The 13,785-nt window shown below is 40.4% G+C and overlaps 1 protein-coding gene across 1 annotated transcript in view; it reads left to right on the top strand.

Annotated features, from left to right (window-relative positions):
- RAB2A (RAB2A, member RAS oncogene family) overlaps positions 1-11,692 on the top strand; it is a 45,152-nt gene extending 33,460 nt beyond the window's left edge. Inside the window, exons 8-9 of the mRNA XM_074146121.1 lie at positions 7,571-7,639; positions 9,996-11,692. Coding sequence (XP_074002222.1) covers positions 7,571-7,639; positions 9,996-10,091 — 165 coding nt within the window. The 3' untranslated portion in view covers positions 10,092-11,692. The remainder of the gene's footprint in view (positions 1-7,570; positions 7,640-9,995) is intronic.
- Positions 11,693-13,785: the final 2,093 nt, after the last annotated feature.

Below are 13,785 nucleotides of genomic sequence, written 5' to 3'. Positions count from 1 at the left end.
CCAGCTACCAAAACACAGTGGAATTTTTGTGCTTTTCTTCCTCAGTGATTTCTAAGCTGTATCATAGAATTGTCTAGGTTGGAAGGGACCTTTAAGACCATCTAGTTCAACCATCAACCTAACTCTGATAAAAAACCATCACTAAACCATGTCACTAAGCACTATGTCAACCCGTCTTTTAAATACCTCCAGGGATGGTGCCTCAGCCACTTCCCTGGGCAGCCCATTCCAGTGCTTAATAACCCTTTCCGTGTAAACATTTTCCCTAATATCCAATCTGAATCTCTCCTGGTGCAACTTGAGGCCATTTCCTCTTGTCCTATTGCCTATGACTTGGGAGAAGAGACCGACCCCCGCCTCTCTACACCCTCCTTCCAGGTAGTTGTAGAGAGTGAGAAGGTCTCCCCTCAGCCTTCTTTTCTCCAGGCTGAGCAACCCCAGCTCCCTCAGTCTCTCCTCATAAGACTTGTGCTCCAGACCCCTCACCAGCTCCCGTTGCCCTTCTGTGGACCCACTCCAGCACCTCAGTGTCTTTTTTGTAGTAAGGGGCCCAAGTATCACTAGTGCATTTCTTTCTTTACAATTTTGTTTTAAGAAAATAAAAAAATCTTGAGTATGTTTTGGAGATGTTCAGTAACGTGCACTCTAAGCATGGCTTTTGGCTTTCTCCCAGTAGAAAGCATAGTTAAATTGAACCTGAAACATTGAACTTGTTTTTAATTCACAGTGAAAGGAATCTAGTGTTAACTTTTCGAATGTTGGTTATCATATCTGTTGTACTTTCTTTAATTGTGGATGGGGGATGTACGCTCTGAAGTACTGTTTGCAGAATTCAGTGCCGCTTATGTTTTGTGGGTTTTTTTTTCTAAGAAAGCACAGTGATGCCTATCAGTAGGCTTTTCACTTGAATACAAATAAGTCATGTTTCCACTTGTTTTAATTATACCGTCAGTCACTTTCCCACCTTGCATTAAAACTACAAGTAATACTTTTTTTTTTTTCCTCATTCGCAAGAGGCATTAACAATTTTATCACATTGGCTTTTTCATCGGTAGCTCAACAACAGTATATGACTGTAAATTGTAGTCTTACCTGACAGCTGCAGTTCCGAGCTTGCTGAGTACTTTCTGCTTGGGCAGTGTCTGACACTTGTAGAGGCAGAACAGAATCACCTGCACAAACTCAGGGTGACCGTGCAGTTCCCTACAGCACTTCTCTTTGTGTCCCCGGAATATTATTCATTTGAGTCCATTTATATTCTCTTGATTCTCAAGAAGTAAAGATACTTGGCTTTATTTGGGAATCTGCAATATCTTTGTGCATTCTTCTTGCGCTCCAGACTGCTACTTTTAGTAATGATCAATGTGATCAACCTGAAGTGGGAGAGTTTCCTGTATACTGGTCAAACCAGTACTAGACACCATCACTGTTCAGAAGCTGGTCTCACTTGAGTTGTACCGGTGGGAGAGTTGGTTTTAGTAAGTTGTTTCCCATATGGAGGGGATTATATAGCCCTATGCCAAGCTTTCATCTGAAGAGTATCGTCTTTGTTATTCCAAGTTGTCTGCACATAAATAGAATGCAATAATGGAATCATTATTTAGGATTAAATCTGAATAGAGTAACGGTTTTGACTGAGCAATGGAGCACTTCTGCTCCATGTAGCTGGATGGTCGTTCAATGGTTTTGTTTCAGCTGTAACTTAATTTTCTCTTCCGGCAGCTTCTTTCATACTTTTGCTTAAATGGATGATGAATATTCAAAACCCCTGTTGCTTCAATAGTGCTACTACTTGATCACAGATAAGGGAAGGAAGATGGCCTTTGTAATATTCTGAAGGGTAAAAATTAAAATCTTGTGGAAAGATGAGATTCTTAACAGCTTCCAAATTGGAACTGATTTTTAGAAGTGTTTTTTATTTCCCCTCAAGTAATTACTGGCAAACAAACTGTAGTTTGACCTGGTAATATAATTAGCAGGGATTTAGTTAATAAAACTTGAAAATCTTAAGATACTGGTAGCTTTTATAGTAAGGTTAAGCGGCAGACAAGATGTAATCTGAATTTGCAAAAGAGCAGGATTTCTAGTTCATGAAACTTTAAAAGAACAAAACCAAACAAAAACATTAAGTTTATTTTAACTTGTATCAAAATCAGTATTGCTACAAGTTCCTTGAAATCTTAGTTCTGTGATGTCTCAGCTGTATGAAGCTGACGCTTCAGCCAGTTTCTCCCATGTGATAATGGAGAGGTGAAGCTCATGTTGGCTCAGCTTTGCGAGAGAGAAGGGGCAGGACACCTGGCACCAGTGAAAATTCACAGCCTTTACCTCCTTGTGGCAAAATCCTTGGACTGTGCCCCAGCTGCACAGTAAGGAACACTGGCTCTGCCGCGGTTCTTGAGACTTCTGGGCATCCCAAGGCATAATCAGAATAAAAAGTCTCAGTTAATCAAAGATTTCAGGCTTCATAGAAGAGCATGAAAAGTGTGATATGGCTGCCTGCTGGGCTGTGAATTCTGCTGGAGAGATGGATCCTTAGTTCTGGGGTTTTATCTTCTTTTTTCCCTCGGTGCTCTGTCCTTTGCAGCTGTTCGGCAGCAACTGCAGCACTTCTCAACACACTTGGAGCTCTCGTAACGCGCATCTTCCCAGTGAGTTTGTCAGAAAGATTGCACTTCAGTTGGTTCATATCAGCAAATCGCTGTCAACTTCTGGTTTGTGCTTGTGCACCTTTACTTCAAATATAAGGCTACAAATGCGTTGGGGTGCATTTAGGGGTACAGGTTCATTACATCACACTTTGCAACTGCTTGATAATTAACCCCTCTGTAGCCTGTTCAGCATCCTAGGCTGCTTTCTGAAGGACCGTTTAGTTGTAGAAAGTGTTGTCTTGCTGTGCGTAAAGCAGCTGCTCGGAGCTTTGGGATCTCACTCCATGAAGTGACCATCCAGCACCGCTTATGCACTGGGGTGGTGAATGCTCCAGGGGTAAATCCAACTGCGGTCCATGTTGTTACTGTTTCCAAAGGCATTGTTTAATACTAGAGAAATCTAACTATATTGTTATCTTACTGCTGAAAGATAAGAAAGGAAATTGGGAAGGAGGAGGAAATTCTAGGTGTTGGTTGACCACAGAGGTGACCGTCACGCTTTAGGATTTGTAAGATATTTAACCTTTAAGCATTCCTCATTTAGTTGTAAGAAAGCATGTATTTCAAAGCACTGTATTTAAGTTTAATATTGCCAGCAGAGGGCAGCATGTTACATGAGCTGGCAGTGCAGAGCCTGGTATATTCTGATTTTAAGCAAAGATGAACTTGTAAAATCCGGGTTTCGAAAAGTATCAGTGGCTCACTTACAAGTTTTTCCTGTTACTTTCAGCTCGTCGCTAAGTCCTGAAATACTTGTCACGGCATTAGCTTTCTGGGAAAGAGAAGAGATATTATTGCCATCTGCCAAGTGAAAACTAAATGTAGCTGTTCTATAACTCTCATTCTGGTGCCCTTAGTTTATTATTACTCCTGCATCCAACTGCCGTTAAGACAGAGGTATCAGGAACTTACTGCCTCACTTCCTGCCTTGTTTTTACCAGTTACAGAATTCATTCTTCTGGTTTTGTCTCAAAGGTAGTAAACCTACATTACTTACTTATTTTGTGTGACAAAATGGATGTTGAAGTTGATTTAATTCTGCCTTCAGGGTTTTGTTTTTTTTTTTTTCTTTTTTTTTTAGGATTAATTTATCCTAAATGCAGCATCTGTACTGTTTGGTAGTTGGGTTTTTGTGTTTTGGGTTGTTTTTTTGAGGTGAGCATTGAGAGACTTGACTTCTTGATTCCCATGTAGCAATGTGATCTAGGGAACTCCTCACACAGATCATCTAAAGTGATATTATACTGGTATATTGTGACTCAAACATCCTTCATTAGCTGTGAGGTAGGTGCAGGTTGTGACACAACAGGCAGATCACATCTTACAAGACTCGCTTTTCCACTCGTACAGTAATGTAGTTTTCCTCGGCAGGGTATTACTGTTATTTGAGAACCTAGTTCTAATGGGAAGACAATCGAAAAACATGCTATATTAAAACAAATCGCTGAATAACTTGTATACAACCTTCTTTTTTTTTTTGATACTGTGGTACTGATGCATCCTGTAGTCTCACGTATAAAAGGGAATGGAGCAACAGGATGAGAGGGAATGGTTTTAAACTGAAAGAGGGGAGATTTAGATTAGATGTCAGGAAGAAATTCTTTCCTGTGAGGGTGGTGAGACACTGGAACAGGTTGCCCAGGGAAGCTGTGGCTGCCCCATCCCTGGAGGTGTTCAAGGCCAGGCTGGATGGGGCTTTGAGCAACCTGGTCTAGTGGAGGTGTCCCTGCCCATGGCAGGGGGGTTGGAACTCAATGATTTTTAAGGTCCCTTCCAACCCAAACCATTCTATGATAAAAGCATCAGTAATTTCTGATTTAGAGAGACTAAAACCAAAAGTTAAACATTAAATATACACATTTTCCTGAAGTTACATTGTCTTCTTCAATTTTCCTGAAATCTAGTCTAGAATTTTTATATTTGGAAGTCCAGCATACTGGTTTTGCAAAAATCTCTCTTTCTCCCTTTTATGCGTAATGGAGGTACTGTGTACTGGGGCCTGGCCGCCTTTCAGGTGACCGAGTATAAACCCAGATTGAATCTGTTACTGCCTCTCCTGGGCTGGGGAGAATAAACCAGGGCCTGAGCTGGTTTGGGGTGGAGGTACCTCGAGTATCTTTAGTAACAGCCGCGTTACGGGAACATACTGTGCAACCACAGTAGGCTTGGTCGGCGGCCAGCAGGGCCCGTGTGGGCTTACTGGTCGAGGTCTTGTGTGGTGTGGAAGTGGCTAAACTGCACCTGGATCCAAGTTGGAGTGTGAAGTGCTACAGCTGCGTTCTTGCAGGCCCCTGCACATGATCTAATAAATCCAAACTGGATTTGAGGGGGAAACCGCTCTTGTCTGTCCGCGTCCCTGGCTCAGTTAATCTGCAAATAGGATAAACTGCCCATAAATAATTGAGAGTTTATAGTAGACTGCGTGTTCCAGATAAGAGTTAGAACATGCGGTATAAAAGGAGATTTTTAGAAAAAGTCAATTATACCGAGTTCACCTTCTTGTCCTTACTAATTGGGGCACTAGCATGCAATGCCAAAATCTGCTAGGATATTGTTAAAGTGAGTAGACTGCTGTTTGCAGTGAAGTTCCCAGGTGGTTGAGTCCACTTACGCTTCAAAGCGTAGGCTAACTTGAAATACATGGATGCAAGAAACAAATGGAAATCTCAAGGGATGCAAGTCTCTTTTCGTGGCTGATTAGTAGTAATTTTTTGGAATCCATACCAGCTGAAGAAAACACAAGGTAGATTTATTACGTGCTATATTCTTGTCAAACCATTGTTTTCAAATAGGAATTTTATATATATTTTTATATATATATATGTGACCGAGTGTAGCCTGGCAGCTTGCCACACAGAATGAACAGTGGGGGCTGTTTTAACCCTAATACATGGTGCACCAGAATCACTGACGGGAATGCGGTATCGGATTATGCAACTGAAATGATAGAACCAAGATGAATCGAGTATTTGGATTTTTTTAGATCAACGGTTTCTTAGGCAATATTTTTAATATTAAAATAAACCGTACTGAACTCGGGAAATGCTTTTTCTTTCTACACTACGTGTGTAATAACTGGGGGGGGGGGTGTGAGTGTTGTTAAATGGCACCCTATTTTCCAATGCATTTTACTGTCTTTTGTGAGGATAGATGCGTTCCTGTAGTGATCTGTTCTTCAGTGTAGCATCCAGAAGATATTTTATACTCAGTTGTGTTACTTTGGAGTTTGTAGTCTGTTAAAATTCTAGTTTTGTTGGTCTAAAGTAATTTTTATAGATGTAATGTAATTCTCATGAAACTAATTCTGAGAGCTTAGGCGTACTTAGCCAACGTCTTCTAGAATTGTTAGAAGTGCCAATTGTTAAGTGCTTGTTTACATGAAGTTATCATAACACATTTTTAAGACTTCAAGTTCTGTTTAATGTCCCAGTGAATGAGAAGCAAGTATCCTCACAGATTCCAGCTGTGTGAATTTCCAAAGGTTTTGGCTTACACCTTTCAGTAGGCTCTCGTATGAGGCCATTACTGTAATTAGTGTGTTATCAGAAACTGAGATAAGTTCTTTAAATTTTTTTTCCTACATTGAAAACTTGAATTTCTGAGGAATTTGAATCAATTCGTAGTTGGCCAAAAGCCAGTTTTTCTCTTCAACTCTTAACGCGTGTTTGAAAAACGAACTCGCTTCCTAAGTGCCTTGTGAATCTGCAATGATTAATTCTTCTCATTATTTTGCTGCAAATTCTCATGACCCTCTGTGATGATTCGATCACCCACTTAGAGTTTATGCATATTCATATCTTTCCGCTCCTGCCGCAGTCGTTCAAGTCTCCTTCACTGGCTGCGGTGTGTGCTTGGTGCAGTAATTGAGCTGCAGTAGATTGATTACTCTGGGGAGCTGTAAGGCCTTTAAAGGTGAAAACATATCAGTCCTGTTAATTAGGAAACAAAGCTCTGGTGGCAAGTTCAGCAGTCAAATGCTTCCAGTGTAGAAATGAGGAAAGGTATGATTTGTTCCTCTCCGTGAACCCTGTTTACTTTTTTATATTTGAATTAGATCTGTATTTGCTGTAATAGGCTTGTGCGGCAGATAGCGTATCTTGTACCATGGTGTGGGGTTGGTAGTTCGAAACAAAAAGAACTGGCTGTTTGATATTGATTGCAATTATTAGCTGTTGTTAATCGCCTCTTAAATTATACATTATTTTAGGCATTACTTGACCTATAAAGTTAAATGAGAGATGAAAAATTGAATCATTGATTGTAAACTTGAACTAAAAACATTTATATCGTTCGCTTTTTCAGACCTGAATGTCAAAGTCTTTTCTCTGAATTAAAACAACAGATTTTCAAAAACCATAATAAAACCTGGGGGCTCTCCTTTCTACTAGTAAGATGTCTATTGCCTATCGTGTGCAAGATTAATTAAAGAGAATACGTTCTTAAAATTAGGTGAATATTAAATGATAGCATAAGGTTTCATCCAGCAGACAGCATCCTTACATCATCATTGTAAGTACCCTGTGGTTTTATGTTGCTAAGCACTCTAATCTAGAGTGGCCTATTACAAAGATATTAAGGGTAGGGGAAGCCATCTGCCACACAATCTATCCATAAGGGTCAGAAATAAATAATTTAAAAGTAATTTATATATCTTAAAAACCACTTTTTTCCCCTGTAATTACTGGACAACAGATTGTAGAATACAGCTGTTATGAAAATGCCACTGTTTCTGTAAACAGCGTGTGATCCATTGCTACTTCAGGGAAGGTTATAGGATGCGGTTGTCGTACCTGTTCCTGCTGAGGTCAGGAGGAAAAGTCTCGCTGAAACAATTGCAAATGAGATTGGACTCCAATTAGTGCATCTTATACCAAAGGATATCGCATTCATTGTATTTTTTTTTTTCCCCTCTGTTTTAGGCGTTTATTAACACCGCAAAGTCTATCTACGAGAAAATCCAGGAAGGAGTTTTTGACATTAATAATGAGGTAACTTTTAGTACTCTGAACACTTTTTGTTTGGTTGGGTTTTGTTTGTTTGTTTGGTTTTTTTAAATGTACAAAATTCACCTTCCCTAGAAGGCTGGACAGTAAAATATTGGTCTGTTCCATTTGGATATAGACTTGTCTGCCATTGTGATAAAAATGGATTAAAATAAGTGACCCTATCCATCCATGAAGCATCACAAAATAATATAAATCCCCAAAAGAGAAGAAAATCCACTTTCATCCACTTCTCCATATGGTGTCATCTGTTTTCAAAGATAATTTCCCACTATGTAAATGGGGGACCATGTTGATATGCCAGATGCACTCCATGAGCTGTCCAGTGGAGGGGAGGGATTGCTTTGAGAGTTACATAAAAGACTTTTGAAATGTTCCTGGTTTAGGTGGCTGGATTCTGTAGGGAATAAAAGATTAGCCATTTTGCCTGTGCACATTACTGAAATTACAGATTATCGGGGCCTGTCTCTTTGCTCGTTTGGGGTGGGGGTGGGGAGGTAGAGCTGGGAGCACTTCTGCAGTGCGAGGGCCTAGAAGGACCTCTAATGTCTCTCTTCAATTCTGAAAGGATTGTGCTGTTGGAAAGCTCGAGCAGTTGAGAGAGGTTCGTGGCCAGAGAAAAAGCAGATTCAAATCCAGTGATAATAAATAGAAATATTAGGGTTGTACAGTAATATTAGGATCCTATAAGCTCTCGGTTAACGTGTATGTGGTATGGCTTTTTATGTTAAAAAAAAAAAAGTTTAAATTTGATAGTGTGAAGTGGTCAGTCATTTCTGGTGCCCCATTTTTTTTTATCCTGCGAGTCCCTAAATGTCACTGCTGAGGTGGCGAGTGAAACCACGTGTGGAAATGTCACGCTGCCACCCTCTGTTCTGTGCCTGAGCTGGGAATGGGTGCGCTCTCCATCCCGGACTGTCACTCTGACGCTTCTCCTAAAGCATGATAGTCCTCACAGAGTTGTTAAAAGAGCAGTGAGGGAATCGGCAGCACTCAATTTAATAGCTTCGCTATTTCGACATGAGAAAGTTTAGACTATTAAAAATATTGCTCTTTAGAGAGGAAATAATGAGAAACTTTAGTGGTGTGCAAAGTATTTGCATTAGGAAACTTGTAGCTGAATAAGACTTGAACAGAAATCCTTCAAAGACACTAATTCTGACTGGGAAATGTGTGTGTGTGTATATGGTGTTTTGGTGAAACACTTTTAAAATTCAGTGTAGTGATGAAAAACTTAAATCTCCTTTAATGTTTTTTCTAGAGAGGATAGACTCGGTAGCGCAATATAAATTGGCCAGTAATCAGAGTGTCTGCAAAAAGCGTGCTCATTGTATCTGTCGAGTTTCATATAGTAGCTGACTGCTTTACTGTGCCTTATGGAGCTTTGATTGCAATATGCTGTCAAGAGCCAACAGTCCGTGCTATTTATTTGGCCGGGTGCCAAGTCTGGCTCCTTGATTCCTCAAGAAGTTGCTATCAGCCCAGAGGGGGCAAAACCAATGAGCCATAGGGCATGCTTTTTATTAAAGAGGAGTCAAAGAGCGAAAAGAAACCACATCAGCTGCTGTCAATACTGAGCTAGTGCCAGAAACCCCAAGGCTACTACTGTTGCAGAACAACTGCCAAGCGCTATAAATCTGAGCTTTACTGTGACGCAAAGTTTCCTTAAGAGCTTAATTTCTGAAGCTACTGTATTACTTTTCTCAAAGTGCTGTATTTTTAGGTAAAATCCACTTGAGGGAGTGAGGGTTAAGATATAAGTGCGATTTTGATGAATGAAAAGAGCTGCGCCGTGTGTGGGTTCTTGGCAAGTGGCCATGTCTTTCGGGATCACAGAAATTATTGATGACACAGAACACTCGTATGCCCTTAGCCTCCGCAGCTGATTCAACACAGAAAGAAATGCTGTCTAGAGAGGAAAAGTTTTATATTAAACTATTAAACTAATGGACGTTTTGGTGAGAGGGGAGAGGTTATACGTTCCTAGCAAACGCTGTGGGTTTTTTTGGTTTTTTTTTTTTTGTTTTTTTTTAAAGCCTTATGCCAAGTAGCACTCAAATACAGTTCTCGCTCTGTGTTTTTGGGTGAGGAGTTTAAGGTACAGAGTTTAACACAGGGATAGAATTTAAATGAGAAGGAAAGCGTCTTCCTTTAAATTCTGTTTAACGTTGATTTAATAATCGTCAAGGATGTGTTATTAAAAAAAAAAATATAAACTTTGCTATCTTTATTGCATACATTAGAACTTGCTATGTGATCTTTTTCAAACAAAAAAGAAAAAGCCTTTGGAGTCTATTGGTGTCCGGAACTAACTACGCTGTGTATTAAACTTCCGTTTCAGGCAAACGGCATAAAAATTGGCCCTCAACATGCTGCTACTAACGCAACGCTCGCAGGCAATCAGGGAGGACAACAAGCTGGAGGAGGCTGCTGTTGAGCCTGTTTTTACTTTCTAGCTGCCTGGCTGGGGGCTACTAACTTGTTCGTTCCCCCTTCCCTCCCCCTGCCCCGCTCGCCTCCACTTCGATCCAACCGAGACATGAAACTTGTAAGTCGGTTTCCTGTTGCAGAAGAAGACTTTATCCTTCAAATTCTTGTATAACTTTGAATAAATGGTTAATGTTCACTTAAAGACAGATTTTGGAGATTGTATTCATATCTATTTACATTTGATTTCTAGGTCAATTGATGTGATTATTTTTGTTAAATGTTGTCTTGTGCCCTTGACTCCGAACTGAATTGTATTAAACACTACAAAGTCATCTGAGTATTTTAATCAGTTTGTGTAGTTAGGTTTCCCAGCTCCCGCGGTTACCTAATGTTTAATATTGTAGAGCTGTCCTCAAGTTTTTTGTCAATTTTCAAGGCTATAAAGAGAAGCGGAAGGACTCTTTTAATTCTGTATTTATCACTTTCTGTATATATAGTTTAATAACCTGCTTGGGTGTACTTGCCAAGCTAGAATTCTTTAATGCATTTGCATAAATTCTATACTACTTAGAGCTTGAAAACTACAGAAGCATTAATAGAAATTGCTTGGACGCTAAATTTTAAGCCTTTTTGACATTGTTAGCATGTTCATCCTCCCCTCTCATTATCCTGAAGTCCAAGAAAAAAAAATGCTTAATGTATATTACTAGAGGCTACATACGTGCTATCTATTTTAATGCCAAATGTTTGCTGTTTGTCCACAATTTCCACAGCACCTCTTCAGAAATGGATTAGCTGTTTGCCTTAACGAATACTATAGGTAAAAACAGAGTACGAATGAAAAGTAGAGGAGGAGTTGATAAATTGAAAATGGCACATTATAAAAACATTAATCTTTTCTTAATGTTTTTTTTTTTTCTTGTTTACCACTTGATTTCTAGGTATATTTTTCATGCAAGGACAGTTTTTCAACCTAAATGTACAGTGGTTGTGTAAAGTTTTCTTTTAGTGACAACTTGTAATCCTAAATATATGGTAAGCATCTTGTCTATTGTGAAGAGGGTGTGAAAATAAAATCTGCCAGTTTGGAGATCTTGATGAAAATCAAAACTAAGAAATGCTTTGGTACTTATTACACCTGGTGGTGGTCGCGGGGGGAGGGAGGGAGGGAGGGAGGATGTTTTTACCTCAAGTTAAAAGGCTTGCAACAGCGCAGAACAAAAGCCTGCCTTGAAGTGTTTATTTGTTAAAGTACAGAATATTCATGTCACTTTTCCTACAAATGAGGAAACCGCTGAGTTTCCACCTCATCCTATTTATAGAAATTGCAGATAAAAGGGTGACTCTGATGCTAGGCCATGCTTCGGGTATCCTTAAAAAAAAAAAAAAAAGGGGGGGGGGGCGTTGAGGGGAGAAGGGGGGAAGTGACTGCAAAACTTTCGTCTTACCGGACCAATAGCGACTGCAGCACGGCACTGGGGGACGCGGATCCGTGTGTCATCCATTCTGATTGTCAGAACTTTTAACATCGGAAGGGAATAAACTTCAGCCTGACGGGTGTAACGTAGCAGCGGGTCTGAGATTAAATAAAGTTTCAAAGATGTGTGGAGCCTTTTGTTTGTGTCCAGGGGAAGGGACAACTGGTAAGATTTCTGTTAGTTGCCGACTTCAAATCTGTCTCACGCATTCAGCAGTATTGTGAGCGATGTAATTAATTATTTTCAATTTAAATTCATAAGAGGGTACTCCATTTACCTGCTTTCAGCCGTTAACTGCTTATCACATAATATTTAAATTTATAAAACGCAAACACTTACTGCTTCGGTTGAAGTTTGGAAATTGCGTTGCGCGACAGTAAAGCCACGGGACTGAGCTGCATCGACGCAGAGGGAAAACTGGCTTGTAGTAATGAGGTGCTCCCGGGAAGGAGTGAATGAACAGGAGCGCTCGCTTCTGTGAGCTGCTTGAGGATTTTTTGGAATTGGCAACCTTTTTTGGAACTCAGTTCCTTGAAACGAGATGGGAGAAAAGCGTGATCTTCTATAGCAGCCTCAGCTACCTTACAAATGGGAGTAAATTCCTCTTATCCATAAAAATTTCTCCTGTTTAAGGGAGCAGAGGAGGGAAATGTGCACCCTGTCCCGAGAACAAAAACGCACGCTTTTTTGTGTGATGAGGCTTGATATACAAAGCTAAAGTGTCTGACAGCCGCTCATTTTCTGAAAGCATGGAAGATGTATAGAATTGAGCAGAAAGAGAGGTCTGTTATAGCCGAGAGCCACCGGTGCTTTTTGGGGGGTGAGTGGCAGGGGCACCGTGCTGTGGCGGTCTTAACGCTGTGCATTATGGTAAGAAGTAAAGCTCCTCAGAGAGGAGCTAGAGCAAATCTGAAGTCTCCTCGCGTTCTGCCTGGCGTCGTGTCACAGGCTTTGTGCAGGTGTAATCCTCCTGTTGCCAAGTAGAAATCTCTATTTTTGTTGTTTTTTGAGAAGCCCCTCATCCTATTTTATCCTATTAGAATTCAAAAATTATATAGCAGCAGGTTTTACTTCTAGAGCGTGTGCTTTACGAGGTTATTCTTTCACAGGTTTCGGTTTTAGTTGTACGTAAGTGACTGGTAACTCGCCGAGCTTTCACTTTGAATTCCAGTTGCTTTTATCGGTTGCATTTTCATAACCGAAGAATTGAAACATTTAATTGTTCTCCAGCAACTCGTACAGCTGTTACGTGTCATTACTATCGATACCGAAAAATCATACCACGGCGCAGTTTCCCTGTACTCCCAGTTTAGCATACAGTAAAATACATAGCTAACTTACAAAAGAGTAAATTTGGAGTGACAAATCCTCTAAGCGTGATTTTAAGGCTTGTCTCTCTTATTTCTACTTAAAACGAGAAATCTGTTGACTTCAATCATCCTGATTTATCCTTGTAGACTCAGAATCTTGTAGCCTTGTAGATTCAGGTCAGACTCAGCCGTGACTTAAGGTAAAACACTTCACTGATAAGCTGAAATAACGAGGGGTGCTCTGAAGCCCCTACCAGGCAGGTACCCTGCTCCAGAGATACCTCCTTTCTGCTGCGTCATGCTGTTTGTGACACTTGAGTTCAGTGTGGCATTGACTAGTTGGAGTCTTCAACTGCAATATTTATGTAGGGGTGGGGTTAGGAGGGCACAGATGGGTTTTAGGCTGATATTTAACATTTCAGTTGGGAAAGTTACTTCTGCCTTAAGAGTTTACCTGTGAGTGTTACAGCACGAAGTCTGTTCTTGGGGAGAAAGGAAAAGCTCTTACCAGGCTCCGAGTTACAGTTAAATTGAACCTGAGTGGGGAAAAAATCCTATTAAAAACACCTTAGAAATACCAGAAGACCATTTTTTTTGCATTAAGGGTTTGGTTTTGTTTTAAAGTAATCATTCTAAATGAGGGCACCCCAACACACCCGCATTTTTCTCAGAGTTGTTACCGGTGGGGTGGTGCTTCTGTAAAAACTGACGCCTGATTTAGTGATTCCTCTTGATGGACTGTTCTTTTGATGCCACTCATTGTCCTACAGCTCTCCTGGTTGGTTTGGGGTTTGTTTTTTCCCCTCCTGTATCAGCTTTCTCTTGTGTGTTATCTCCTTTTTATCTTGTCCTGGTGTTACTTCATTCAGAGTGAATCCAGCGAGCAAAGCGCCGCTCTCCCGTCTTCGCCGCT

Source organism: Numenius arquata, chromosome 4 (assembly GCF_964106895.1).
Source record: "Numenius arquata chromosome 4, bNumArq3.hap1.1, whole genome shotgun sequence".
Taxonomy (NCBI): domain Eukaryota; kingdom Metazoa; phylum Chordata; class Aves; order Charadriiformes; family Scolopacidae; genus Numenius; species Numenius arquata.
This window is presented reverse-complemented; position numbering and strand designations above follow the sequence as displayed.